The sequence below is a fragment of the Pipistrellus kuhlii genome, unplaced genomic scaffold (genome assembly GCF_014108245.1).
Source record: "Pipistrellus kuhlii isolate mPipKuh1 unplaced genomic scaffold, mPipKuh1.p scaffold_m20_p_11, whole genome shotgun sequence".
Lineage (NCBI taxonomy): Eukaryota > Metazoa > Chordata > Mammalia > Chiroptera > Vespertilionidae > Pipistrellus > Pipistrellus kuhlii.
Window position 1 is genome coordinate 41,269,685 of NW_023425416.1, and position 23,900 is coordinate 41,293,584.

Below are 23,900 nucleotides of genomic sequence, written 5' to 3' on the forward strand. Positions count from 1 at the left end.
TAAGACTATACACCTAAACATGCCCACATCGCTACTTTGCCTGGTAGTAACTTCACTAAATAAAACATTACCTAGATATGGTTAAATGTTCTTACAAATTGGTCATAGAATAACCATAAATGCTTATCTAATAGATTTTTTTGTTGTGTTTGAAATAGTTTCACATCAAATTAACAATACAATTTGAGCTCATTTAGAGCCATCAATTCCACCAACTTTTGAATCCCTGAAAGTAAAACAGACACACAGATAGGTATAGTATTTAATCGAAATATATTTGTCTAATATCTACAGAGTGTGAACATTTGGTCTTAAGAAAGCAGACAAAAGGCACAAGTTAGTATTACTACAGAGAAGCATTCATGCTACTGGATTTTATAAATATTCTTCAGAGTGGCACAGTAAAAAAATAAGCAGTAAGCAAAAATCAAATGTTATTTTTTTCCTTCCTTTATATTCTAGTGTCTTGACCTCGTTTGTAAAGGCTAAGGACTGAAATTCAACTGAAACCATGGAACACTTAGGCAGGCTTCATTTTAATCACAGTGGTTTTCTTGCAGAGTTTGGGTCAATTAATAGAGGTGCCCTAAAAAAAAAAAAAAATCCACAGGAAATTTTCCCAAAGAAAACTAAATACAAGGTTGAGGCTGTGGTTGTGCATGTTTATTATATGCATGCATGTATTCTAAAGCCCTTTTTTCATCATAAAATAGTGAAGTCTCCATATGACTTGTTTTCTACTGTAAAAGCAGCAGCTTCTAAAAAATGTATGACGAGTGCTTTGAGCAGAATAAATGGTCAGTGTCTGGGGCAAGTAGATGGGAGGCAAATTCCAAGGTGAGCCTGGCCCTAGGTTTACCCAGAGGTGCTCCACTCGGAAAGGCGCTGGCGTAACCTGGAATAGTCCTGCCTGCTCCCATTCAGCAGCAAATAGCTGTGTCTGTCTCTGCGGTGTGAACAGATGAAATGCTGTGGGGTGAGAGGTGGGAATCACAATAATTTTGAAATGAGATGAGCCATTTTTACCAGATGGATATCAGTTGGGCCATGCCAATTCCCTCCCACCCCTGGCCTTTTTTTTGTTTTGACAGGAGTTGACTACATGAGAATACTTTTGTAAATGCAAAACATTTTTGGCAGAGTGAAAAATAGAAAAGGCCAATCCTTATTGATAAAAAGGAGCCCATAATTACCCACTTAACTCTTGGTAAGTGAAGTATTTACATGTGTATTTATCAGCAGACATGTATACATGGCATGTGTGTGAACATAGAGTATGCTAAGAGCTCACAACTGTAGACACATGCCCCAAATGGCTCTTGAATAAACGTAATCCTATAGCAGAGTTTGGAGTACATTTTTCACAGTATAGAATTTCTCAGGTACCATTTCTTGAATGATATCAAGCGGTCTCAGTGAACACCAAGAGAACCTTGATACTGTACCACTTTAATTCCTACAAAAAACGGGGCTCTTCCTGAAGGCTCCGCACCTCCACCCGGTCAGTATGCCTTCCACAGGGGATTGAAGTAGACCCAGCCATCACCCTGTAAGAGAAAGGTGGAGACCTCTTAGCACACAAAGGGGAGGAAGAGTCCAGACTCTGTAGGTTGGAAGCCCAGTACCACCATGCAAAGCACCGTTAGCATCTGTCAGGACCACCACCAGTATGTGTGTCTGCCTTGTTCCTGGCATCTCAGCTGTGCCAGGCTGGTGGTCTCACTACCCCTCCTCAGCTCTTAAAGCCCATATGATCTTTGCATGCTAGCATTTTAGGAGGAAACCCCACAAAAACAACACGGGGGAGGGGGGGCTTTGTTGGTTTACAGAATGGAATATTGAGAGGGAGGAGCTCTTTTAAACAGCAGGACAGGGTGCATGTTGGATGAACAGACAAGGGAGAGAAAAGCAGAGACCTGCATGTGAGGAATTTGCCCAAACCAGTGATTTATAACCTATCAGCCTGGAGGGGAATGGCCAACAAAAGCTCTTAGCAGCAGGAGTAGTCACAAATCAGCAAACACTAGAAATAGCACCAGTCCAACACCAGAGAGAAAGGCAAGAATCAAGATGGTGCACTCCGCCTGGTGCTAGGCTCGAAGGGCATATACTAAATGGGAACGATTCTGCTTTGGGGGTGATTTTTATTCCTTACATATCCTCAAGCTTTCTCTTAGGAACACAAGGGCTTTTAGTAAGCTCAGCAGGGAACAAACAGTATGTTTTCTTTTGTCATTTTGTTTTTTGAATGTGCATCTTTCCACAGAAGCCAGACAAGCTAGTCTCAGAGACCAGATCCACCTCACAGAAGGATCCTTGAAGGACTGTGCGATGGTTAATTGTATATGTCAACTTGGCAGGCCATGGATGACCAGATTACACACAATTTCTGAGTGCCTGTGTTTTGGGGTGAGATTAGCATTTGATTGGTAGATTCAGCAAAGGAGATTGCCTTCATCATCCAACTGAAAAGAAAACAAATGGGAGGAGTCCACCTTCTTTCTGCCTCAATCCGGGACATCTCAGCTGCCCAGACGGGGCATTTACACTACCGGCTCCCCAATCCTCAGCCTTGGACTAAATTATACCATCAGCTTCCCGGGAGTCTCCAGCCTCCATAATCTATAAGCCAATTCCTCTAAATAAATCTACATGCAGTTATGTCTCTTGTTGGTTCTGTTGTTTCTCTGGTGAACCCTGACTGACAAATACAGATTCATCTCACCTGGGCAAGGCTTCCAGACAAGATTCCCTCTCAGTCTCATAAAGGCAGTCTCCCCAGCAGGCCTTCTGTCTGAGCCAGATTCCAACCTAGGCGTCTAGGGAACAGCGGCTGCTTTCTGCTCCTGACCCAGAGTCCACCTCACGATCACTAAGTCACCCGAGGCCGCCTACCTACACAGTAACCCTTCCTTGTCACAGGCCAGGCCTACCAGCACCTGAGCCAAGTAACGCCCAGACAGATCTCAATTGGTTCTCAGTGTTTACTTTTTTAAATTTCTAAACACCATGTGAAAACTTGTGAATTGGACAGTTTGTGATCGCCTGGAGGTAAGTGGCAGCCACCCTCCTTAGATACAGACCCACGTCTGCCCCCTCCTCGCAGCCTGTTTCTCGTGGATGCTGCTGGCCTCCTGAGGGCCTGCCTGAAACTGGCCTCTGCACTCGCTCCCATTATTCCCTCTTCTGTTAGACTGCTTCCCTGTAGCTCCACAAGCCATTTCAGAGCACACAGTGCCTTGCCATTGCCCAGGGGTGGGATTTATTTCTGCCTCCGCATGTCACTCCCCTGCGTGGCAGCAGCATCCAGGCACAGGATCGGGCCGGCCTGACCTAGTATGTCTGTCCCATTTGGCCCACAGGAGGCGGCGCTCTGAAAGGGCAGTTCTCAGTGGTGAAGGTCCTAGCCCACCCGGTGTGGAGCAGGCAGCAGGCGCTTCCCTGCAGCTAACGATAAAGCAGCAGGGGCCTGAGCTGCTGCTGACTGGGACAGCATCCAGGCCTGCCCTCCCTGGCAGACCAATGGGCTTTTCTGACGGAGGATGCCAAGAGGGACAGGGTGCTCGGTTCTGCCCAGGACCTCTCCTGCCCCATTTTTCTGTCCATCCGAACCACGTGTTAGCCAAACACCCATCTGCCCCTCAGGACAAGCACCCAAACAGGCCGCAAAGTTACCTCCTGGATAAAGTACTTGGGCTGCCACGGGGTGCGGAGGTTCTCCCGCTTCCGCTCCTCCAACCGCTGCTTGTCCTCCAGGCGCCGCTTCTGCTCGGTGGCGGCATCAATGTCCCCCAGCCGCAGGTAGCGGGTCACCTCCCGCCAGAGGTTTCTGGGGGTGACAGGAGAGGAGAAGGGGTCAGGCAGGGACAGCAGGCTCAAGGAAGGTCATCCTCCTTAAGGGGGGGGGGGGGGGAAGATTACCGGAGCGGGAAGAGGACACCTGGGCAAGCCATCGTGGAGGTAGCTCATTCCAGGTCCCTCAAAGCTGCTGGAACCAAGGATTCAGGGCTACCCAGCTATGCTATTACAACAAAGAAGGCACAAGGTGTTCACCATATTTTCCTCATAAACTCAATCATCACAGTAACTCAATGACCCAGGCTGTATTATCCCCATTTTAAAGAGAAGGAAAAACATTCATGTGAGGTGAATTGCTCAAGGTTAGTGAGCTGATACATATGGACAATGGCTAGTTTCCCACAGGGAAACCCTGTATTAGGAGTTAGGAGGGGAAGGGGGAGAGGAGTTGATTTTGCTGCAGGCTCTGTCTTCTTACCCATATCTACACAGGAAGTTAACTCACTGTGAAAGGCAGCCTAGATTGGCTCCTATCCTGTGCCCTTTTTCTCGGAATTCCCAGCTCCACCCGGTTTGTACACTGCTCCAGGGGGTGAGGATAGGAGCTGAGGGAGAGCAGGGCACCGTCACCCATGCACTTCCTCAGCCACATCAGGATGAGGGGGCTGGGTCACAGCACTGACTTTTCATCACCCTCACCCTGACACATCTGGTGCCAGGGGAGGGATGGCATAAGGACATCCCGGTGGGGGGCTCCCAAGAGCAGGACCTCCCATGAGAAGCCTCATCCTAAGACAATGGCCCCAAGTTTAGAAGGCAGACGCCCAAGGACTAGAGGGGAAGTAGGGAAGAACCGGCCCCAGACAGCTCTGGCCAGACACACCCGGGGACCCAACTAACAGCACTACTAGGGTGGGGACCAGTGAGGCGTTGGGGGCTCATCTAGGGAAGACTCTGAACTTCAAAAGGAAGGGCAGAAAGGTGGGGGGGGGGGGGGGTGGAAGCAGGTCAGTGAGGAAAACAGAAAGGAAGTCCAGGGGAGCCTCATGGCAAAGGGCCAGCAAGTGGCCGAGGCAGGGTTGTGGCTGGCATCACAGGGCACTAGCTCTGCCTTCATCCACCAGGGCTCCAGGCAAGGCAGGACATCTGCTCAAACCGAACTCAGCATCCAGAGCAAATGCATGGGTGTGGGCAGACAATGCAAGTATCTTCACTCTTCCCTGATGGGCAGTGGTTCCCTCCCCTCCAAGGGGGCTCGCCGGGGCCAGCATCACTGCGAGGGCTGGGAGAACTGGCCTAACCACTGCCCTTCCCCCCCCCCCCCCCCCCCCCGCCCTCCCCCAGCCATGCAAGTAAGGCCTGGCAGACCTGCTACGTAGTAGGCTCAGGTGCTCTGAACAGCAAGGGAACCCCTGGACCAGATACTCTACCCCCTGGACCAGTTAGCATGTCTGGGTTATGGCACAAATATGCCTCTGAGTTTCTTAGCCTTTTCCTCCTGCTGAGGGCTATTTCCTAGGAACACAAGGTGGGCGGGGCTCAGTTTCCCTGCAGTTCAGCTCCATGTTTAGTCAAGTCTGCATATGTTAGCCAAAAAGAGGTGGCGCCCCTCTGTCTTACTCCCTTACCAGACCCCATCCCCACTCCTGGCTGAATTCTGAGTTCCCCTGGCTAAGAGGCAGCAGAGAGACTTGAGGAGTAGCTAACCTACTCCATATCCCTAGAACAACAGCACAGGGCATCAATTCTGTTCTCAGCTGCCAAACCAGCAACGACAGGCATGCCATGGTAGGAGCCGCAGGGTTCCTGGCCCTGGGAAGGCTCCGCTGGGGGCAAGGGGGTAGCTCTCTTCCTGCCCGCAGCCTGTCCCTAGTCCTGTGATTATTGCCGGTGGTGGGCTGAGCTGAAGATGCCAGTGGATGGCAGTTCATGCCCTCCATTTGGGCACAGAGAAGGTTACACTCTGTCCCCAAACAAGAACAGAAAGTGTGCTGGTCCTACAATGAAGCAGAGGTTCCAGAGGTACTGAGGCCCTGGTGGTACTAAACACAGTTACAATGTATGGTTCATACGCACTCTTGTATCCTGCCTCAATTTTACAGAATTCACACTACCCATTGGTTACAAACTCTTCTTGTGAAGGCAAACCTTTCACCGAATCATCTATAATTCAATTTTAATCCTACCTCGTATTTCTAAAGGGCAGCATATGGTTTCAGATAAGGCAAATATTTTCTGTAAAGGCCTGGCAGTAAACCTCTTGGTCTGGCAGGCCATATGGTCCCGGTCCCAACAACTTAACTGCCATTGTAGCAGGAGAGCAGCCAGAACCAATAAACACGGCTATGTCCCCATAACGTTTTACAGATAGCAGCTCCAGGTTAGCTTTGGGCCCGGGCCACAGTTTGCTGACCTCCTGGATGAAAAACCAAATGGGCTTATTCCACGCAGAGCCTGCTCATGTGCCTGCATAAACATCACCCTAAGGGGTCGCGGCATATTTGTGCCATAACCCAGACATGCTAACTGGTCAGATCCTCTGAGTTTCTTAGCCTTTTCCTCCTGCTGAACAGGATTTTAAATAGATATAGATTGTTTAGGATTTTAAATAGATATAGATATACATATTTAATTTTAAGCTGAAACTTTCTGAATTTAAGAACTCTCCCTTAGAATAGATTCCCAGAAATACAACACAAGACTAAACTGAATGATCCATGTAACCAAACCTCACACGTTCCTACTGTAAGCACAGGGTACCGCATGTCAATCTGATCACACCTTTGTCGGCCCTGAATTTTTTAAAATTACGTCGCTAATCTGGTAAGAAAGAAAAGTGCCTCGTGGCTTCACGGCACGGTCCTTTGATTACTAGCAGCTCCCTGTGTTGAACTTTGGAATGAAGCAACAGGCCCGCTGAGCTGACAAACTCTCTGGGGACAGGCGTGAAAAGTCTGCGGCAGACTGTCTTCACCCTCCACCCTCACCTGAAAGATCCAAAGGCTCGACTGCTCAATGGCACACCGAGAGAAATTTCAAATATCTCAACAAGTCAGAGCAGGATGCCCAGCCCGCGCCGTTCGCTGAGCTTTCTAAGGCTTCCTCTCTGTCCCCGGGGCCGAGCGCGGAGAGAAAAGAGCTGGAGAGAAACGGCCTGGCCCCACCTGGACTCCATGGGCCCCTGCTTCTCCAGGGGGCGGATCTTCTTGGGGCACACTGGCAACGTGGTCGTGTCCACGACCTTGGTCTCTCCGTTGTTGTAGGTGAACTCTAAGCTGCCGTTCCACTCCCCGTGGACTTTACAGACGATGGTGTTGGTCGGGTTGTGCTTCACCTCTGCCGTGACCCTGAAGGAAGGGAGGAAAATCGAACACGCTGTGCGAGATTCTAAAAACAGAGAGACTGGGAAAGGTGGACTCACGTTGGGAGATTCTTTTCTTAACGGGGTGGCATGGAGAGGAATTATTTATTTTATTTTTTTTTAGTGTTTTGCTCAGAGTCTAGCTCTTAAAATGTGATCTAACGTCCGTGAACACAAAACGAAGCATTGATGGGCAAACTGGTGAGCGATGAATCAAGTCTAAAGATCAGTTAATAATCTAATGAAAGCTGAGCAACGCCTAACCTCGTGCTTGGCCTTGCCTGGGTACCTTCTCCTGCTCTCAGCCACCTTCCAAGAGCTCTAGACGTGGCCGTGTGGAGGGTTGTGACCTCTTGCTTCATGGGCCCGGCCTGAGGGGCTCCAGGAGGCCAGCTCTGGGCGACAGCGGATTCCAGCTCCCTCTCTACCCGGGAGCTCGCTGCACAGTCGGAGGAACAGGGAGAAATGGGGAATCCTGCTCCAGGCAGCCAAGCGCAGGAGGCCAACGCCTCTCTTCCTAACAGCCCAGCTCACTTGAGCTTTCGAATGCAGGTTCCCAGGCCGCAGCAGGAGGGCCCAGGCCACGCCCAGGGGAAGGGCGTTAGGGACATGCTGGGATAGGTTTCAAGTGGCTGCCCCGGAGGGAAGACACCAGATCGGTCGCATTCGCCAATTTCTGGGGGGCCCCACCACCGCTGATTTCAAGCTGCCACCTTGATAGTTGGTGGAGCTGGAGAGCAGGGCACGTGGTCACCCTGTGAGCACCCTGCCTCTGGCTCCAAACAGCCACTGAGGGCGCCCCCTTCCCCAGCGACAGACACTGTGGCATCACACAAAACGCCTTCCCCCAAAAAGGGCAGGGACGGGAGCCTGTTCCTACACTGACTGAGCTGCTCTGAAGGAGGGATTTTCTTAACCGGAGCAATAAAAACCGTTGTGCTTCCGAAAACAGCAGACCGCGTCTTCCATGTCTTAGGCTTGGGCTTCCCCAGCTCCTAAGGCAAAGCTCTCACAGAGGATCTGGGGTTCGGGAGACTTAATGGAGCCAATTTAACATGAATGGGGGTGCTCCCGGGCAGAGTCTGGGTTCACAGATCAAACTGCCTCAGATCAGAGAAACAGGCTGCCGTCTCAGGAGGGGGAGTTTACCGTATCAAACGGAAGCATCTTTTTCCTCTGGTGTGTGTTTGCTGATACATCCCCAAATGATTTCACCTTAAGTTTACACGAGAAGGATTTTTTTTTGTTGTTGTTGTTGTTTTAAAACCTGCCGTGGGAGGGGGAAACAAAGAAGCATCTCTTTTGAAAAAAGATCTGTGAACTTCATCTTGACTTTGAATGCGGGAACCCAATTTCTGGTGGAGAAACGAACCTCGAGGTGTCGTGACGAGACAGACAGAGACAGAGACAGAGACAGAGACAGAGACAGAGCCTCCCCGGCGCCTCCTACCTGTGGACCTTCCCTCCGTAGAAGGGCTTCGTGTGGAATATCACGGTCGCGGAGTACCCGGTCTTGGCACAGTTGATGCTGACTTTCCCTCCGAGCTCCACCCAGGGGATGGTGAGGATGGAGCGGGCGTAGGCACTGGGCAGGGTGAACACGTACTCCTCCCCGTGTTCCAGGAGCCTCAGCACACCTCCGGGGGGAAATGGGGGACACGGTCAGGCACCGGCGCGACAAGGGGCCGCTGGGGGTCAGAAGACGCAGGAGGAACCAGGCCGCCCCCTGCCGAGGGCACTGCTCTCCCGCCTCCACCCAGGCTGGCTGCTCGTTCTCACGCGTTTATTTCTCGTGTGCCCCCGTGCGGGCCAAGCACCGAGAACACAACAGTGATCAGGGCGGACCCTCATTGAGACTCTGTGCAGTCACCCCGTCAGCAGTGCCAGAGCTGAGGACACGGGGGTGGGGGACCGGCTCTGAGCTGCAACCCTAGTGGATCCACGGCAGAATGAGGCCCCTTATAACGGCATTTTATGGTAGCTAAACACGCCGCAGCCTGAGGCAGTCAGTTAAGAGGTAAGCCCATGTATTTGCACACAAAATTGCAAGGGGATCCATCTGAGATCTAGATTTTAAAGTTGAGTGGGTTGGAAAAATGGTACTTCAGACTCAAAGAAATCCATGGCGTGTGCTGGGTCCACGCAGGCGGAGAGTGAGGGAAAGAAAACACTTATCTCCCATACCCGGCCCCACCAAGGAGCTGAGCCCAGGAACCAGAACCACTTGCTTTGCAGTATTTTGTTGCTGGGAAATAAGATCATGTGTTACAAGCTGGCACATTAATTAACATGCGGAAGGAGGCAACCAATCCATGTCTCTCCATCTCTCTCTCTCTCCATCTCTCTTCCCCCCCCCCCCCCCGCCCATTCTCTTCCTTCCACTCTCTTAAAAAAAAAAAAAAAAAAGGCAATGAGAAAAATATCCTAACAAAAAAGAAAGCTTATTCTCCTATATCAGTGGTCGGCAAACTCATTAGCCAACAGATTCAAATATCAATAGCACAACGATTGAAATCTCTTCTGGGAGCCAAATTTTTTAAACTTAAACTTCTTCTAACACCACTTCTTCAAAACATAGACTCGCCCAGGCCGTGGTGTTTTGTGTAAGAGCCACACTCAAGGGGCCAAAGAGCCGCAGTTTGCCAACCACTGCCCTATACTAATAAAACTTAATGCCTGGATGACATTTTAAAAGTCATTCCATCAATGAATCGATAAAGCAGCCATCAGCCACAGGGAGGGGGGGCATCCTGCAGAAGGTGCGGGCCATCTCCCGGCCCCTGGGCTTCGCAGGAACAGAAGGCGGGAACTGCCTGGACGCTTCCCTCCTCCAGCACAGGGATGTCTCTCCTCCAGTGGCACAGCACGTGGGAATCGGAGGACACGGTAAAATTGAAGCGAATGAAATGAATCTCCCAGAGCCCAGGTTCTGTTTTGAAACAACGGGGGAGACTTCACCAGTCCAGACCTTAGGGTACTGGGTGGGCCAACCCTCGGAAACACAGGGCCCCAGAGAAGTCAACATGGAGATCCACGCCACTCCCACTTCCTATTACAGTCAGTGTAGACATGAACCTTCCCCGGGATCCTGAGCACTCTCCTCCCTGCATCATCCGCCCTGCTTTCAGCAGGAAGAGCGGCCTGAGTGTTCGCACCCGAGCTCCCTGCTCAGAGCACTGCAGGGTCCGGGACCTGGGCCGACACGTGCCTGCTGGGACTGCCATGCGGCCCTCACCCCCTCGGTGCCGCACCGGCGCAGCTCCCTGCCGGGGTCGGAGAGGAGGCGGAGCTGGGGAAAGAATCCCTGGGATCAGGAGAGAGGTCAGAGATGGAAGACCGGGCCCCCACCCTTCCCCTCCAGACACACCTGCCATCAGTTTACCTTTCAGCTTCAGGGAAACCGGCCTGCTATACCCTCCACGGACCCTAACGTCCTCCGGCCGGCCACCCTCTCACCTGTCACCACCACTCCCCCACTTCTACGTTCGGGGGCGCCTGTGACTCCCACACCTTCTCCAATTCTGGTTTCTCCTCTGGCTCTTCCTTTGTCACCCCCTTTAGGTCTAGGTTTACATGTTACCTTCCCAGTGGGGCCTTCCCAGCTGCCATCCCACCCTAAAGCTCTCTTGCTCTCTCTCCTCCCCTCCACTCCAAGCTCCCCTCTCTGTTTCCTTTTTCTCCATAGCACATCCTTCCAACACAACACACACAACCGTGTTTCCCTCGTAGAACGGAACAGAAGCCGCATGGGGACAGATGGTTTTTAAGGGCTGTCTTGTTCATACAAGTGCCCACAGCTCTGAGGACCAGGTCTGCCTTCCAGGAGCTCAGTGAGCATGTGCGAGGTGAATGGAAGGCATTCTTATCTAATAGGAAGGGCTTTCAAGGAGCCTTATACGCCCTGAACTGAAAGCCGAGTTTTGAGTTCGGGTTTTTGTTTTTTGGGGTTTTTTGTTGTTGCTGCTGTTGTTGTTTTCTGGGAAGTGTGTCTATATCCTTGAATCTCAAAAGGATTTGTGACTCAAAAGAAGGTAAAGAGCTGCTAACACAGAGGCCTGGGTTTCACAAGGATTATTATAGGTTTCTTCAAACAATGCATCGACTTGCTTCACAGCTATTTGCTAAACGAGAGGCTGCCCAGGAGGGGTGTGATCGCACTGCGGCTCATTCCAGAGCCCGCAGCTCTGAGTCCGGAGATTGGCCCCGAGGAATTTTTATGAGCAGATTGTGAATAGGTACTGGTAGTGCTATCATCCTCATTGTCTGTGAGCCCAAACACCGGTGAGAATGAATACAAATTCACAGGTTTGGAGCCAACTCAAATATTCATACAAAGCTGAAAATAAAGCCTATGTAAGGCCACTACACACATGCATATAGCATGTGAAGATGTGGGGGGGGAGGGGGACAACCCGTTAGGCAAATAGCTACATCCCGTCTAGCCCATCACCTTGGCCCCACTGGGAAATTACCAGGATCTGGTCCCAAAATAACAAAACCTTTCCCTCTTTCCCCCCCACACGCTCACCTGCCAACTCACCCCCAATTCCAAAACAAAATGAAAACAAGGAACTCCACAAGAAAAATCTATCAGATATGCAAACGTCCCTGAGGAAGAGTCAAAACTGCATCCAACGTGGGACATGGCTTACCTTCTCCGATCATCGAGACCCCCACGGACATGCCCATGAACTTGCTTTTGGTCCATACGTGCGTGTTGATGCACAGTCTCTTCTCCTTGCACTCACAGTAGAAGCAGGAGATGGGCGGGTGATGGGACACCTGCTCGGCCACAAACCGCAGCTTGTAGCTCTCCCCGGGGGCGTCGGCGATCAGGTGCTCGCTGCCGGGAGGCGAGCGGGGGGCAGTCCTCTTGGGCCTGACCCTGTCCCTGGGCACCTCCCAGGAGCAGTGGAACGTCTCGCCGATGATGGGGTTGTAAGGCTTCTTGGCCAGGGACCCCTTGCGGCCCTCGTGGAAGGCGGTGAGGTAATACTCCACGAAGCAGATGACCCTCTCCTCCGGCGTGGCCCCTGCGGCGACGGCCAGCAGCAGGTCGGGGTGCGCCATGAAGTCCGCGTACATCTCCAGCAGAGACCGCTTCTCCAGGATGAACGTGGGGAGCACCACCTGCGGTAGGAGGAGACACGGTCGGACAGGACTCCCAGCAGAAAGGAAAACAGGCCACCCATCAAGCAAATTCCCAGGGGCTCCAGCCAGGGGCTAGGGGCTTCCGATTTGTACACAAATGACGAGTCAGGAGAAATGATGCAGAAGAAGCTGGAAGCAGGTGCAGCGGCGGACCGAGGCAGACCTGGCTTTGGTGAACCCTGCTTTGATGATCTGAGTGATTTTCCTTCTCGGCCCCTCTGGGCTAAAACAAGGGCCCCTGTCTCTCCACTGCCGTCACTCTGACCACACGGCCCCCCTTCACTCGTTGCTGAGTGTGAAGAGAACAGCCTGGAAGGGCTTTCTCATGTTCTTCCTCCATCAGGCACAGCCAGGAGGATGCTCAGTGTGTTCCCACAACATGGACATGGGGGTTTGCTGGTGGTCAAAGGGGGTCCGGGTAGACCAGGACCCACCATTAGTGAGAGTATCCATTTGGGGGATCTCCGTCAGAAGAGGAGCCCGTGAACCCCGATGAGACACGGGCAGGGTAGGAGGGTGGCCGGCCCCTGGCTGGGGGCTCTAGGAGGCAGGGCCAATGCCAGGCAAATGCCCACAGAGCTGCCATGAAGAGGAGGAACCGTAAGCGTCAGAAGAAACAAGCATAAGTTCCCAATAAGTAGGATGGAACCCATTAAGAGTCTTCTGGTCAATGGGTAGCACAGGGGTACCCAGGTTGGTCACTGCCCATTGCTGTAGGTAAGTAGAAATCTGAGCGGCTCCGACAGGCATGGGACAAGGAAACTCCTCTGACACCAAGTGGATCAAAGTGACCACTCAGATGCCATATAACCCAAGTGCCTGTAACCCAGCCATTAAGTCACTTAAAGCAAATGAAGGGTGTTCTGGAACTGCGCTGGAGAGCAGGTAGTGCATGACTCCTGCTGATATGCAAAGGGGAGAGCCTCTCTCTCACCACCCGACAGTGATGTCGAAATGACTAAGGTACTGGGTATCGACACTCCTCCCCGGCAGCCGCATGACACAGCTCTTTTTGGCCTGGAGCACCTCACATTCCTCCTCCTGGTGTGGAATCGCAGGGTTCTGAACCTGGAAGTCTGGCCTTGACCTCTTGGCTCCTCCGTGACACCCTCCCAGTGAGGGTAGAGGAGCCACACGAGTTCAAGTTCAAGCAAGCTGACCAAGGTCATGCAGCTGGTGGGTGTTCCCTCCTTACACGACCAGGCCTGCCCTTCCTTTACACAGTCCCTAACTCCCATGAGAACGTTTGCCCTGATCGTGAATACCCTGGCTTACAGGTCTGTGGCCCTGCCTCCACTTTGGCTCGCTAGGACCCCTCCTTGCCAAGCATCTATTGGATAGCTACAAAGGAAGACAGATGTCCTGAGAGGAAGAGACAGACAGGCAGGCCTGAGATTAGCAAAGCACCGAGATATCAGAGGGAACTGGAGGAAGCCTGGCCCACAGCAGAAATGAGGTTGGTATCGTTTTTAATGTTCTTCTATCTTTCATTTAAAATCTCTGACAGAGGAAAATGGACCCATGTTAAGCAAAAAAGCAACCAGATGTAAAATTGAACAAATAACACCATCTAAGAATCATAAAAAGACCCTGAATGCTAACCTATCTGTCTTGATGATAGAACTGAATGGTTTTTATTTTTTTTTTTTCTGGGTATCTTTCTGCTTTGCTTTTATAATGTACTGGGAGATGAAACATTCTTTAAAATACAACCATCAAATGAAAGGAGATTTCCTCATTTCCTTTCTGCCACAACTTGACAAAATTGAGAATCTCAAGGATCTGAGCTGGGAAAGTAATTCCTGCCTCAGAATGGCCTTCAGATGCCACTGTTCCCGCTGCTGGAGGCCCTCCTGTGGGACAGGCCGTCATTCAGCACCACCGCCACGCTCTCCGAGTCTGCTCTTCCAGGCGCTGGCTCTTCTCCCCGGGGCCTCCCCCCACAGGTGGCTGATGGCAGAGTAAAGAAGAAAGACAAGCCCAGCCGGTGTGGCTAAGTGGGTGAGCATTAACCTATGAACCAGGAGGACATGGTTTGACTCCTGGTCAAGGCACATGTGTGAGTTGTGGGCTTGGATCCCCAGAGTGGAGCACACAGGAGGCAGCCAATCAATGATTCTCTCTCATCGTTGATGTTTCTCTCTCTTCCTCTCCCTCCCTCTCTGAAAATTTTTTTTTTAATGCAGAGAGGCGTAATAACCCCACACACTCACCATCTCTCCTCCTGTCCTCCAGGGCCACTCAAGTTCTCCCCTAAGAATCATAGGCCTTAAGTAGCCTGAGAAAACCCATCAAAGAGGCTAAATTAGTTAGAAAGAAAAGTCACAAATGTCCACATCATCAGATTATCCCCAAATCATTCCATGTCCTAATCTCTCCCTTCCAGGGCCCAGGGGACCCTCTGATCAGGAGGAAAGCCAGGAGGGAGCAGGCAGGATTACAGCGAGGCGGTCAGCCCTGACACGCAGAACTCCAAGTGAAGGTGGTTCCACCATCTTGGCACGTGCATGGCCACCTTTAAGACAGTAGGGAGGGTCCTCACTGCCTTATGACCCAGCGATTCCACTTCTGGAAATTTATCTGAAGAAACTCAAAACACTAATTGGAAAGAATTTATGCAGTCCTACGCTCATAGAAATATTACTTATAATAGTCAAGATATGGAAGCAATTCAAGTACCCATCAATAAATGAGTAGATATATGTGGTATATGTCCTATCTAATAAAGAGGAAATATGCTAATTGACCCTCATGCTGTTGCAAAGATAACAGCACCCATAGCCAAAAAGGAGGGGGTATGCTAATTGACTGCTCTACCATCAAAGATGGCGGCACCCACAGCCACAAGATGGCGGTGCCCAGTCCCCTCAGCCCCGCCAGGGCAGCAGGTGCTCAGCAGGCCAGGCCCACCTACCTCCAGAGTTCCCCAGTCCCCTCAGCCCCCAACCACCCAGGGCCAGCCCAAGGCACAGGCAAGCCTTAGATGGCAGCTACCCGGCTGCCCAAGACTCTGGTAACCAGGGCCAGCCAAGGTTTGAGCTGCTGGCAGTGACAGGAGCAGAGATATGATGGCTGGGTTGCCTCCCGCCCCTGAGGGCTCCTGGACTGTGAAAGGGGGCAGGTCGGGCTGAGGGATCCCACCCCCTCCAGTGCATGAATTTTCATATTAAAAAGAAAGGGCATGCATAGTGAGCCCTCTGGAGAAGTACAGCTGTAGCTTCCTAACTGGCCTTCACTTCCTGTCATACCCACCCTTACTTCTCTCCATATCACAGCCAAAGTCTTCTGTCTGCCATCTCTATAAGAGGTAAGGTTGAATCTGGCCCCCACCTCCCTCTTGTCTCACATGACCTGACCCGTCACTTTCAGCCCCCAGCCTTTCCCCTTCCAAGCTCCCCTTCCCGGACACTCACATCCACCCGTTTCCCTGTCCTGCCCTCTCTCTGCCTTCTCTAAATGACACAGCTATTCAGCTCAAGAGTAACCTCTACGAAGCTTTTCCCAACAGCTCCTGCTGCCAAGACTAAACCAATAACCTCCTCCTGCATATCTTCACTGAGCCCCACACTCATCTCCATCACAGCACCCACAATGCTCTTTTTGCTCTTATTAAAACTATAAAGAGGATTGGGATGATCTGGGGAACTCTTACATGGGCCATAGATGAAACAGTTTGGCAGCAATGTTAAATTTCCCAAGTGTGACAAATGTCATGTGTGAGAGGAATGTCCTATTGTTCGAGGATACTCATTACAACACACTCCGAAATGGTTCATGAAAAATACACACATACTCACAGGTACACACAGAGGGGGAGAGAGGAAAATGGAAAGAGGCAGTGGAGAAGGAGAGAGGAAGGAAGAGAGGAGAAATAAATACCAAGCAGCAAAATGTTAACTGGCCAATAAAGGCGATCCGTGGAAGATCACTGTACTATTTTTGCAACTCTGCTGTAGATTAGAAAATGTACAATAAAAAAATGGAGGAAAAAGAGAAAAAGGCTCTACTGGAGCACCTGAGAACTTACCCATTTTCCAAGACAACCCTCCCGAAATTACAGACTCGGGGAGTGTGACCTCGCAGCCTACGCCAAGCCCAGCCCACTGGCTATGTTTCTGCTCTTGACAATGGCGCTGAGGCTTTGTCAGAGATGGGAAAGCGAACACCTGGGGAGACAGAGCGCATGGGCTGGGTGTGGGATGACTGTTTTCCTTCATCCCTTCTCGGTGTGTTCGGATGATGTTTTTGTGCAGAATGCCAGGCAGGTGCCTTTCAAAACCAGCACCTGGAACGCGCTGGGCAAGACACCACACTTTTCACTGAAGCAGATTTCTCTCTCTCTCATACGATCTGCCTTCGCAAATAAGTCACTTCATCATCTGTTTCTTGGGCGGGGGACCCCGGAGCCGGAGCCAGGAATGGGTGAGTACTAATTGGGCTGTCTGCCTCCCACGGAGAGGTGAGTGATGGCCCAGCTGTACCGATGACGGCGTCCAAATGGCTAGAATCAGGGCTGCAGATTTATGGAGCCATCAATAAGGGCTGCCTTCCCTCCCATTAACATAATTAAGACAATGAACTACTTTGGGGAAAGGAAGAAAAAAAAGAGAGAGAGAAGATCTACACTGGGGACTCAGAGAACAATTAATTACATTTACAGCTGCATCAATCTAGAAGTAAGTAGCCAATCTTCAGGCAGGGCCCTAAGAACTTTGAAGTAATCCATCGCCCACCAGGAAAGTCAGAGTGCCCCCAGAAAGAGGGGCGGTCCCTTCCCCCCATCAGGGGGAACCATGGGCCTCTGCCAAGGAAGGCCCAGAGCGGGTACAATTTTCTCCAAAGAATCATCCGGTAACTTAACAACCCTGAGAATTCCCTACATAACACAATGCCCTGTCCTCACCCTGGCAAACCTACCCAGTGCCAATAAGCACACAGAAGCCAAGGCCACCCTCCGAGATGGATCTGTGTAATCCTTTAAGGAAACAGGAGAAATACACACAAAACCCCAACCTGACTGCATAAAGGGCAGGTCATTCACCGCCAGGAAGGATTAGTTGCATCTGTACCCACCAGCGGGTTTGTTTCTCTGCACGGCGACAATGGGATTGGATCACCAGGAAGGCTGCCTCCGGGGACCAGATGGGATAGCGAGTGACAGCAGCAGCAGGGCATGCCTCCATGTGCACAATGGCCTCGCTCTGGCTCCACTGTTTTGCTTCATCCTGGTTTCTCCTTGTGGCCACTTGGTCGTATCCATCTCCGTAGGCCAGTGGTTGGTAAACCAAGGCTCGCGAGCCACATGTGGCTCTTAGGCCCCTTGAGTGTGGCTCTTCCACAAAATGCCTGGCATTAGGCCATCTGTAGCCTTCTCTAGGACACAGCAGGAAATGGAAGTCTCCTCTCCTGACGTTCCCTTATCATCTCCTATGTTTTTCTGACACTCCCCTGCCCTGTCACCTCGCAGCTCCCACAAGGAAGCAAATGCAAGGCGCACACTCTGGGGATGAGCATGAGTCTCCTTCCCAATAATTCCTGGAATAGCCAGACTCGGCTGCAACTCTGAGCTCACCCCCTCGGCTTTCCTGGCCTCCCCACAAGGAAAAGATGATGAGCCGGGAAGACTGAGAGGTAGAGATGGCACCCAAACAACTGGCCACACACCCAGGGGGACACGCCCACCTACCTTGGTCAAATCCATTCCAAGTTTGAGCTGCGAGATGAGATGGAGAATTACACTGCGCTGATCCTCCATGACGCCCAGTTCTGCCTCTTCCTTGTCTTCAGTGTCACTTTTTTCATCTTCAGACAAAACCAATTCAGGGCCTGAGTTCGGCTACAAAAAGATCATCAATAAAAGTCAGCAGCGGGTCCGGGGGAAGGGAGCAGCACAGCACGCGAACCCATACACTTGGCAATGACAGAGGGAGCCCGGTTCTGCCCCAGGAAGAATCTCTAAGCCAGTCCTATTGGAGGATGACCCTTTTTGGGGTGCAGGCCATCCTGAGCTACTGCACATGCCCTCCAATCTCCCCAGCACATCCTATGAGTGAGCCTTCTGGCCTAAGGAGGTCCCCTGACAAGAAAGCTCCCTGTCCTTTAAGAAACTAACATTCAGGAATGAGCCCCCTTAACCTTGGCCACTCCCAAACAATATTCTATTAACTAGCACAACCCAGGACACTTTATATCTAATACAATTTTCTCTGTGTTTAAGGGAAAGGTCTGATACCCCAGGGACGGGCTGAAATTACCTTATTTTGTGAGAAAATGTACCCTTGACTGTTTTACATCAATTAATATCACAACAGTGCATGTGAAAAGTGAGTTGGCATTCATCTAGGGACGGAGGCAAAAATGAGAAGGTCAAGACCAACTCGGAGGCTTTGTAAGAATGCTGAGGTCCATGCTGGCCACCAGACCCTGCTTTCCTCATGCCCGTTTGTTAATGCAATTGCTCGGCTCCATTTTTCCAAGGACATAGACCTCAAAACAACAACAGGCAAGTGAATACACAGAATGTGCAGAAGGGAATGACTGCACACAAAGTTTTTAAGACCCAAGAACCAAGCACTCTGGCGACTGTGTCGAGCTGTCTGCAGAACTCTGTTGAAAAAAGTAACCACTGCACACTTATCTGTGTCCGTATGGTACTTGTTTTCATGTAAACGAAAACACTGCACACAACATTACACCACCGTTCCTAAGGACTGCCAGTCAGAGTGACGTCAGCATACAGAAGTGAAGGCTCAAAGGTATTACCTATAAAAGCATACAGACTTGCCCCAATGTCCATGCAAAAACCAATGGTTTATAAACCGCACTGGACAGAACTATCTCATTTTATTTGAAGGCACTTCCAATCCGCAAAGGTGATCTCAGTGGTCGAGGTGGTTGTAACTGTCTGGCTGAACGGACACGTGCCAGCCCTTCCTTGCAAGCACCCCAGAGGAGACACGGTACTCCCCTTGCCCCAGGTAGGCATTTTTAAAATTTGAAATTAAACAGCCATTTTCCAAGCCTTCTCTGAGTAACCCCACATCTGGGCCGACAGTGGGGCCACCTCAGTGATGTCCAGGGGGCTTTCCCCAGCCCAGAGTTGGGTTTCCTCCAGAGCGTGTCTGGCCTCATCGCAATGTGTGGCATCATCGGCAAGTGACTGATTTCAGAGAGGAGGGGAGGGAGGGAGGGAGGGAGGGAGGAGGGAGGAGGGAGGAGGAGAGAGAGAGAGAGAGAGAGAGAGAGAGAGAGAGAGAGAGAGAGAGAGAGAGAGAGAGAGAGAAACATCAATGATGAAAGAATCATCGATCAGTTACCTCCTGCTCGCCCCACACACAGGGGACGAGCCCACTACCCGGCCATGTGCCCTGACCTGGAATAAAACTGTGATCTCCTGGTTCATAGGTTGACGCTCAACCACTGAGCTATGCCAGCCAGGCAGTTGCTACTTCTTTGTGGTGACCTGGTAGGCGGTAATTTGTTATCAACAGACTTCCCCTCAACCCAGGGCAGCTTGCGGAGGCAAGGATGATGCCTGGGCATCTTGCTTTGGGAGAAAGGGCGCGGGGGTGGCAGGCAAAGTCCTTAAACATCTCAACAACAAAGGTAGCTACATTTTGAGAGCAATTATTTCTGCTTGAAATGAGTCGTTCTCACAAAGTACTGATTGCAAGCTAAACAAATCAATAGCTCCGGTGAGGCAGCCATAAGCTTTCTGAATTAAAGAATGATCCTTTCTTCTGAAAATGGGATTTCCCATTTGCCCACAAGCAGGTACACAGAGAACTCGCCATCCTACCCGCTCAATGCCCCACTCGGTGCCACGTGCTCACAGACCACCTGGGACAGCCACTGCCTCCTGCTGTCAGCCTGACTTGAAAATTAAGCCCAGCTCATCCCCCATTCCAGTTACCAAGGAAGCCTTCAGCAAGATCTGGCCACGTGACACGAAGAACGTGCATGAATGTGCACACGAGCCTCTCCAGCCCTTACCATCACACATGACATCACGTTTCCTCTGTGTCTGATGATGACTCTCAGAGACACTGGCTCCAGGAGAGAGAAGGAGGGCTGGTACACGGGCCCCAGAAACCAGGGCCAGACCTCCTGGGGCTCTGAAGTCCTGCCAAGGGAAGAAAGGCCGAGGGGAGGCCGACACCCATCTGCCTCCTTGGCTCAGATCCTTAGCAAGCAGTGCCCTAAGCTGAGACAAGGATCCAGCAATAGTTCTGTCTCCCACAGCTTCTGAGAGCTTGCCCTTTCTCTTACAGGATGGTTTGCAAAAAATCCTCCTGCCCAATCTCAAGTAAACAATCAGGGGCTTAAAAAACAAACAAACAAGCAAACAAAAACAACAACAACAACAACAACAAAAAACCTGTTTCATTCACCACATTTTTAGTGAACATCTTAGAACAGTGGTCACCAATCGGTGGTCCATGGACCACTGATGGTCCGTGAGGCCTGAAAGGTTGGTGACTGCTGTCTTAGAGGATACCCACAATTCCACCCTCACTGGGACTCAGTCCTTTGCAGAAGGTGAGACCCTCTGTTTTGGGTCCAAATTGAAGGCATTGCATGGATAGAACTGTGGGTCTCAATTAGAAAGGTGTCCATTGGCAACGTAAATACGTCAACACCCACAAAGCTCCTGATAGCAAGCACTGCAAGAAATGGAGGGTTTGGTCCAGCCCATGTGGCTCAGTGGTTGAGCATCAACCTATGAACCAGGAGGTCACAGTTCAATTCCCAATGAAGGCACATGCCTGGGTTGCGGGCTCAGTCCCCAGTAGGGGGCGTGCAAGAGGCAGCTGACCAATGAGTCTCTCTCATTATTAATGTTCTATCCTCTCTGCCTCTCCCTTCCTCTCTTTGAAATTAATAATAATAGTAATAAAAGAATGGACAGGCTTGGGAAGAGTTTTAAAGACAGAAAGCCTTCTTCCCTTTTGGGGTCAAGGTTTGTTGATTCTGCTACTCTGATGTAAAATCCAAAACAGCACTAATGGGCACTGGCTCTCAGTCTGTTCTCCATAATCAGGCCCATGTGCCCATCTGCGTTTTCACCCTCCCTCTCCCAGGGCTCTGCTACTGTCTGGGGCATCCCCACATGCCCACACCCTGTGATCCCTATGGATTTCTGCTTGTAAAGTGATGACAACTGCCTCGAGGTAGTCAAATGAGAAGTGGTTTTATGATACTGAGAAAATTCATAAGACTTAAGAAGAATCTTTAAATACCCCATCCCCCAGAGATCTTTGCAAATGAGCCAGCCAGCTCAGCCATAAAAATGTACCCAAACTTGAAGATAAAATGGAATTAAAATGTGTTTGAAAGAGAAGCAGGCTTTGGAATAATGAGGTTCTTAATAAAAACAAGAATTATGACTCAGTATTTCTACCATGTGAACTTGGGGCTACAAAAATCAAGCGACTCATCATGCCTATTAGCAAATGTGGGTAAGGACAAGGAATCTGATGAAGAGCAGAAGGCCACGTGGCAGGCTGGGGTTTGGGGACCACTCCTTGGTAGCTTAGCGTGACCTGTGCCCCAGAACAAGGGTTCTTAATCTGGACCCTACGGACACTCCTTAAGATATCTACCATAGCCCTTGATGTTTTATATAAAAATTGCATGTCTGGGCATTTTTCTGGAGACAAGGGATCCCTGCTGATCTTGGATACTTAGAAGAGTGTCTGGCCCTGGGCTGACCTCGGGGTCTCTCAATAACCAAAGGGTCTGAGATCATGTAAGAGGGAGAGACTCTTATGGTAGGAAGCGGTCCAATCAGACAGTCTCAGCATCTGCAGATGCACCCCTGCCCTTAACCACACCGCCACTTCTCATCCAGGAGGGGGGCAGCACACACACAAAACTAGGGTGAGGCCCAAACCGGAAGCAGAAGTGTGACTTGTGTTCAACAACAGTCTTCTCCAGGAAGACACCATTGTAGGGGAAATGCTGCTCTCATCTCTTTAACAAAAATCTGATTTTTTTTTTCAATACAAATGTAAATTCCAAGCAAAACTGGCATTCCAATCTATTTTATTCAACACACATATGTAATTTAACTACAGTTTGGGTCAGTTCCAGGAAAAACCAGGAAACAGACATTTATTTTCAGAGTCCATTCATTTCCTTACCGCAGGCCTCATTACACTCCCCCTCCCTCAAATCTATCCCCCTTTCTTGAGCCTCCTTGTTATTTTCCTTTTCTCAGACAGATAGCGCACATCCAACCCATTCTTCTTTCTCCACAAGGACCTGTGCTTCTTTCTTAACCAAAACCTGGCGTTCAGAGAAGTGCAGCCAATAACATATAAGCATTTTGACCTACTAACGTCCTCTTGATTTATCTATGCCTATTAGCTTAGGGTCTTCCCTACAGGGCTGAATCCTCCCTCAGAGTTGAACCACTTGGGGAGAGGCCTGTGGGGTGGCATAACCAAACTCTAAAGAGCCCTTTTCCTGTTGAACAGGGAGCAAGTCCATGCCAGAGCCGTTACATCACAGACATGCAGGTGCCAGGGGGTCTACACGGACTAAGTAGGCTCCTGCAGTGTGGTCTTCTGCCCAAGTCAATAAGCATCATCCGCAAAACCAAACACGCGGAATAAAAGTGATCTGTCACTATCCTGAAAGTCCACCTGAGCCAGGACAGGAAACACAGCCAGGGAGAGCAAGAACATCCAATTCTCCTCCAGCAGCGAGAACACTGCAGTGCCATCGTTTTAAAGCCTGGCATCTCTCCACGCACACGGCTACCTTGGCATGGAGGCATGGGGCGAACTGAGCCATACCAAAGAGCCTTGCTACTGAAGGACAAAAAGCAAACATTGAGCAGATGGTGTCTTTATGGGAAAATGGGGAAACCCAGTCATGCCAGGAAGGAAGCCTAGTGTCGTGAGGACCACAGAAAGGTGGGCGGTGGACGAGAAGACCTGAAGCACCACCCTCCGTGTCCTCAAGTGAGAGAAACGTCATGACATACAGCAGCCCGGGCAAAGGAGTAACCAGGGAACATGTGTCCTCATAGGTAACTTACTTCTCATCCCACAACTACACAGAGCATGCAATCACATGCAGGAATGGCCACCAGGGCAAATCTGCTTCTGTCCCCTAGGAAATAAGAATCAATAGAAGTTGGTCTGCCAGAAAATGAAAGGGACTAGGAAAAGAGAAATGTGAAGCTGAAACATGGATTCGGGTTAGGGGGCCGGAGAGATGGGAAGGAAGGAGAAGACCAAGGAGAAGAATGAAGAAACACAGTGACTACTGGAAGAGAAGCAAGGGATCTGAGTGTCTAAGGCAGGGGTGGGGAACCTTTTTTCTGCCAAGGGGCACTGGATATTTATAACATCATTCGTGGGCCATACAAAATTATCGGCTTAAAAATCAGCCTGCTGTATTTGGTCAGACATTTAATGAACTCACTCCTAATGCCTTGGCAGGGCCAGACCAAATGATTTTGAGGGCCTTATACAGGTACAGGCCAGATGCTCCCCACCTCTGGTCTAAGAGGTACAGGTGCCCAGAGACCAACTACTGAACCAGTTTTTTTTTGGGGGGGGGGTTCTAATGATAATGGTGT

At 50.5% G+C, this 23,900-nt stretch overlaps 1 protein-coding gene across 2 annotated transcripts in view; it reads right to left on the reverse strand.

Annotated features, from left to right (window-relative positions):
• Positions 1-256: 256 nt before the first annotated feature.
• The window catches only part of OSBPL10 (oxysterol binding protein like 10), a 201,191-nt gene continuing 177,547 nt past the window's right edge, over positions 257-23,900 (reverse strand). For both annotated transcript variants that reach the window (XM_036431682.2, XM_036431681.2), the window contains 6 exons: positions 17,997-18,146; positions 11,812-12,289; positions 8,610-8,796; positions 6,963-7,145; positions 3,676-3,829; positions 257-1,547 (listed from right to left, as the gene is read on the reverse strand). In XM_036431682.2, coding sequence (XP_036287575.1) covers positions 1,503-1,547; positions 3,676-3,829; positions 6,963-7,145; positions 8,610-8,796; positions 11,812-12,289; positions 17,997-18,146 — 1,197 coding nt within the window. In that variant the 3' untranslated portion in view covers positions 257-1,502. The remainder of the gene's footprint in view (positions 1,548-3,675; positions 3,830-6,962; positions 7,146-8,609; positions 8,797-11,811; positions 12,290-17,996; positions 18,147-23,900) is intronic.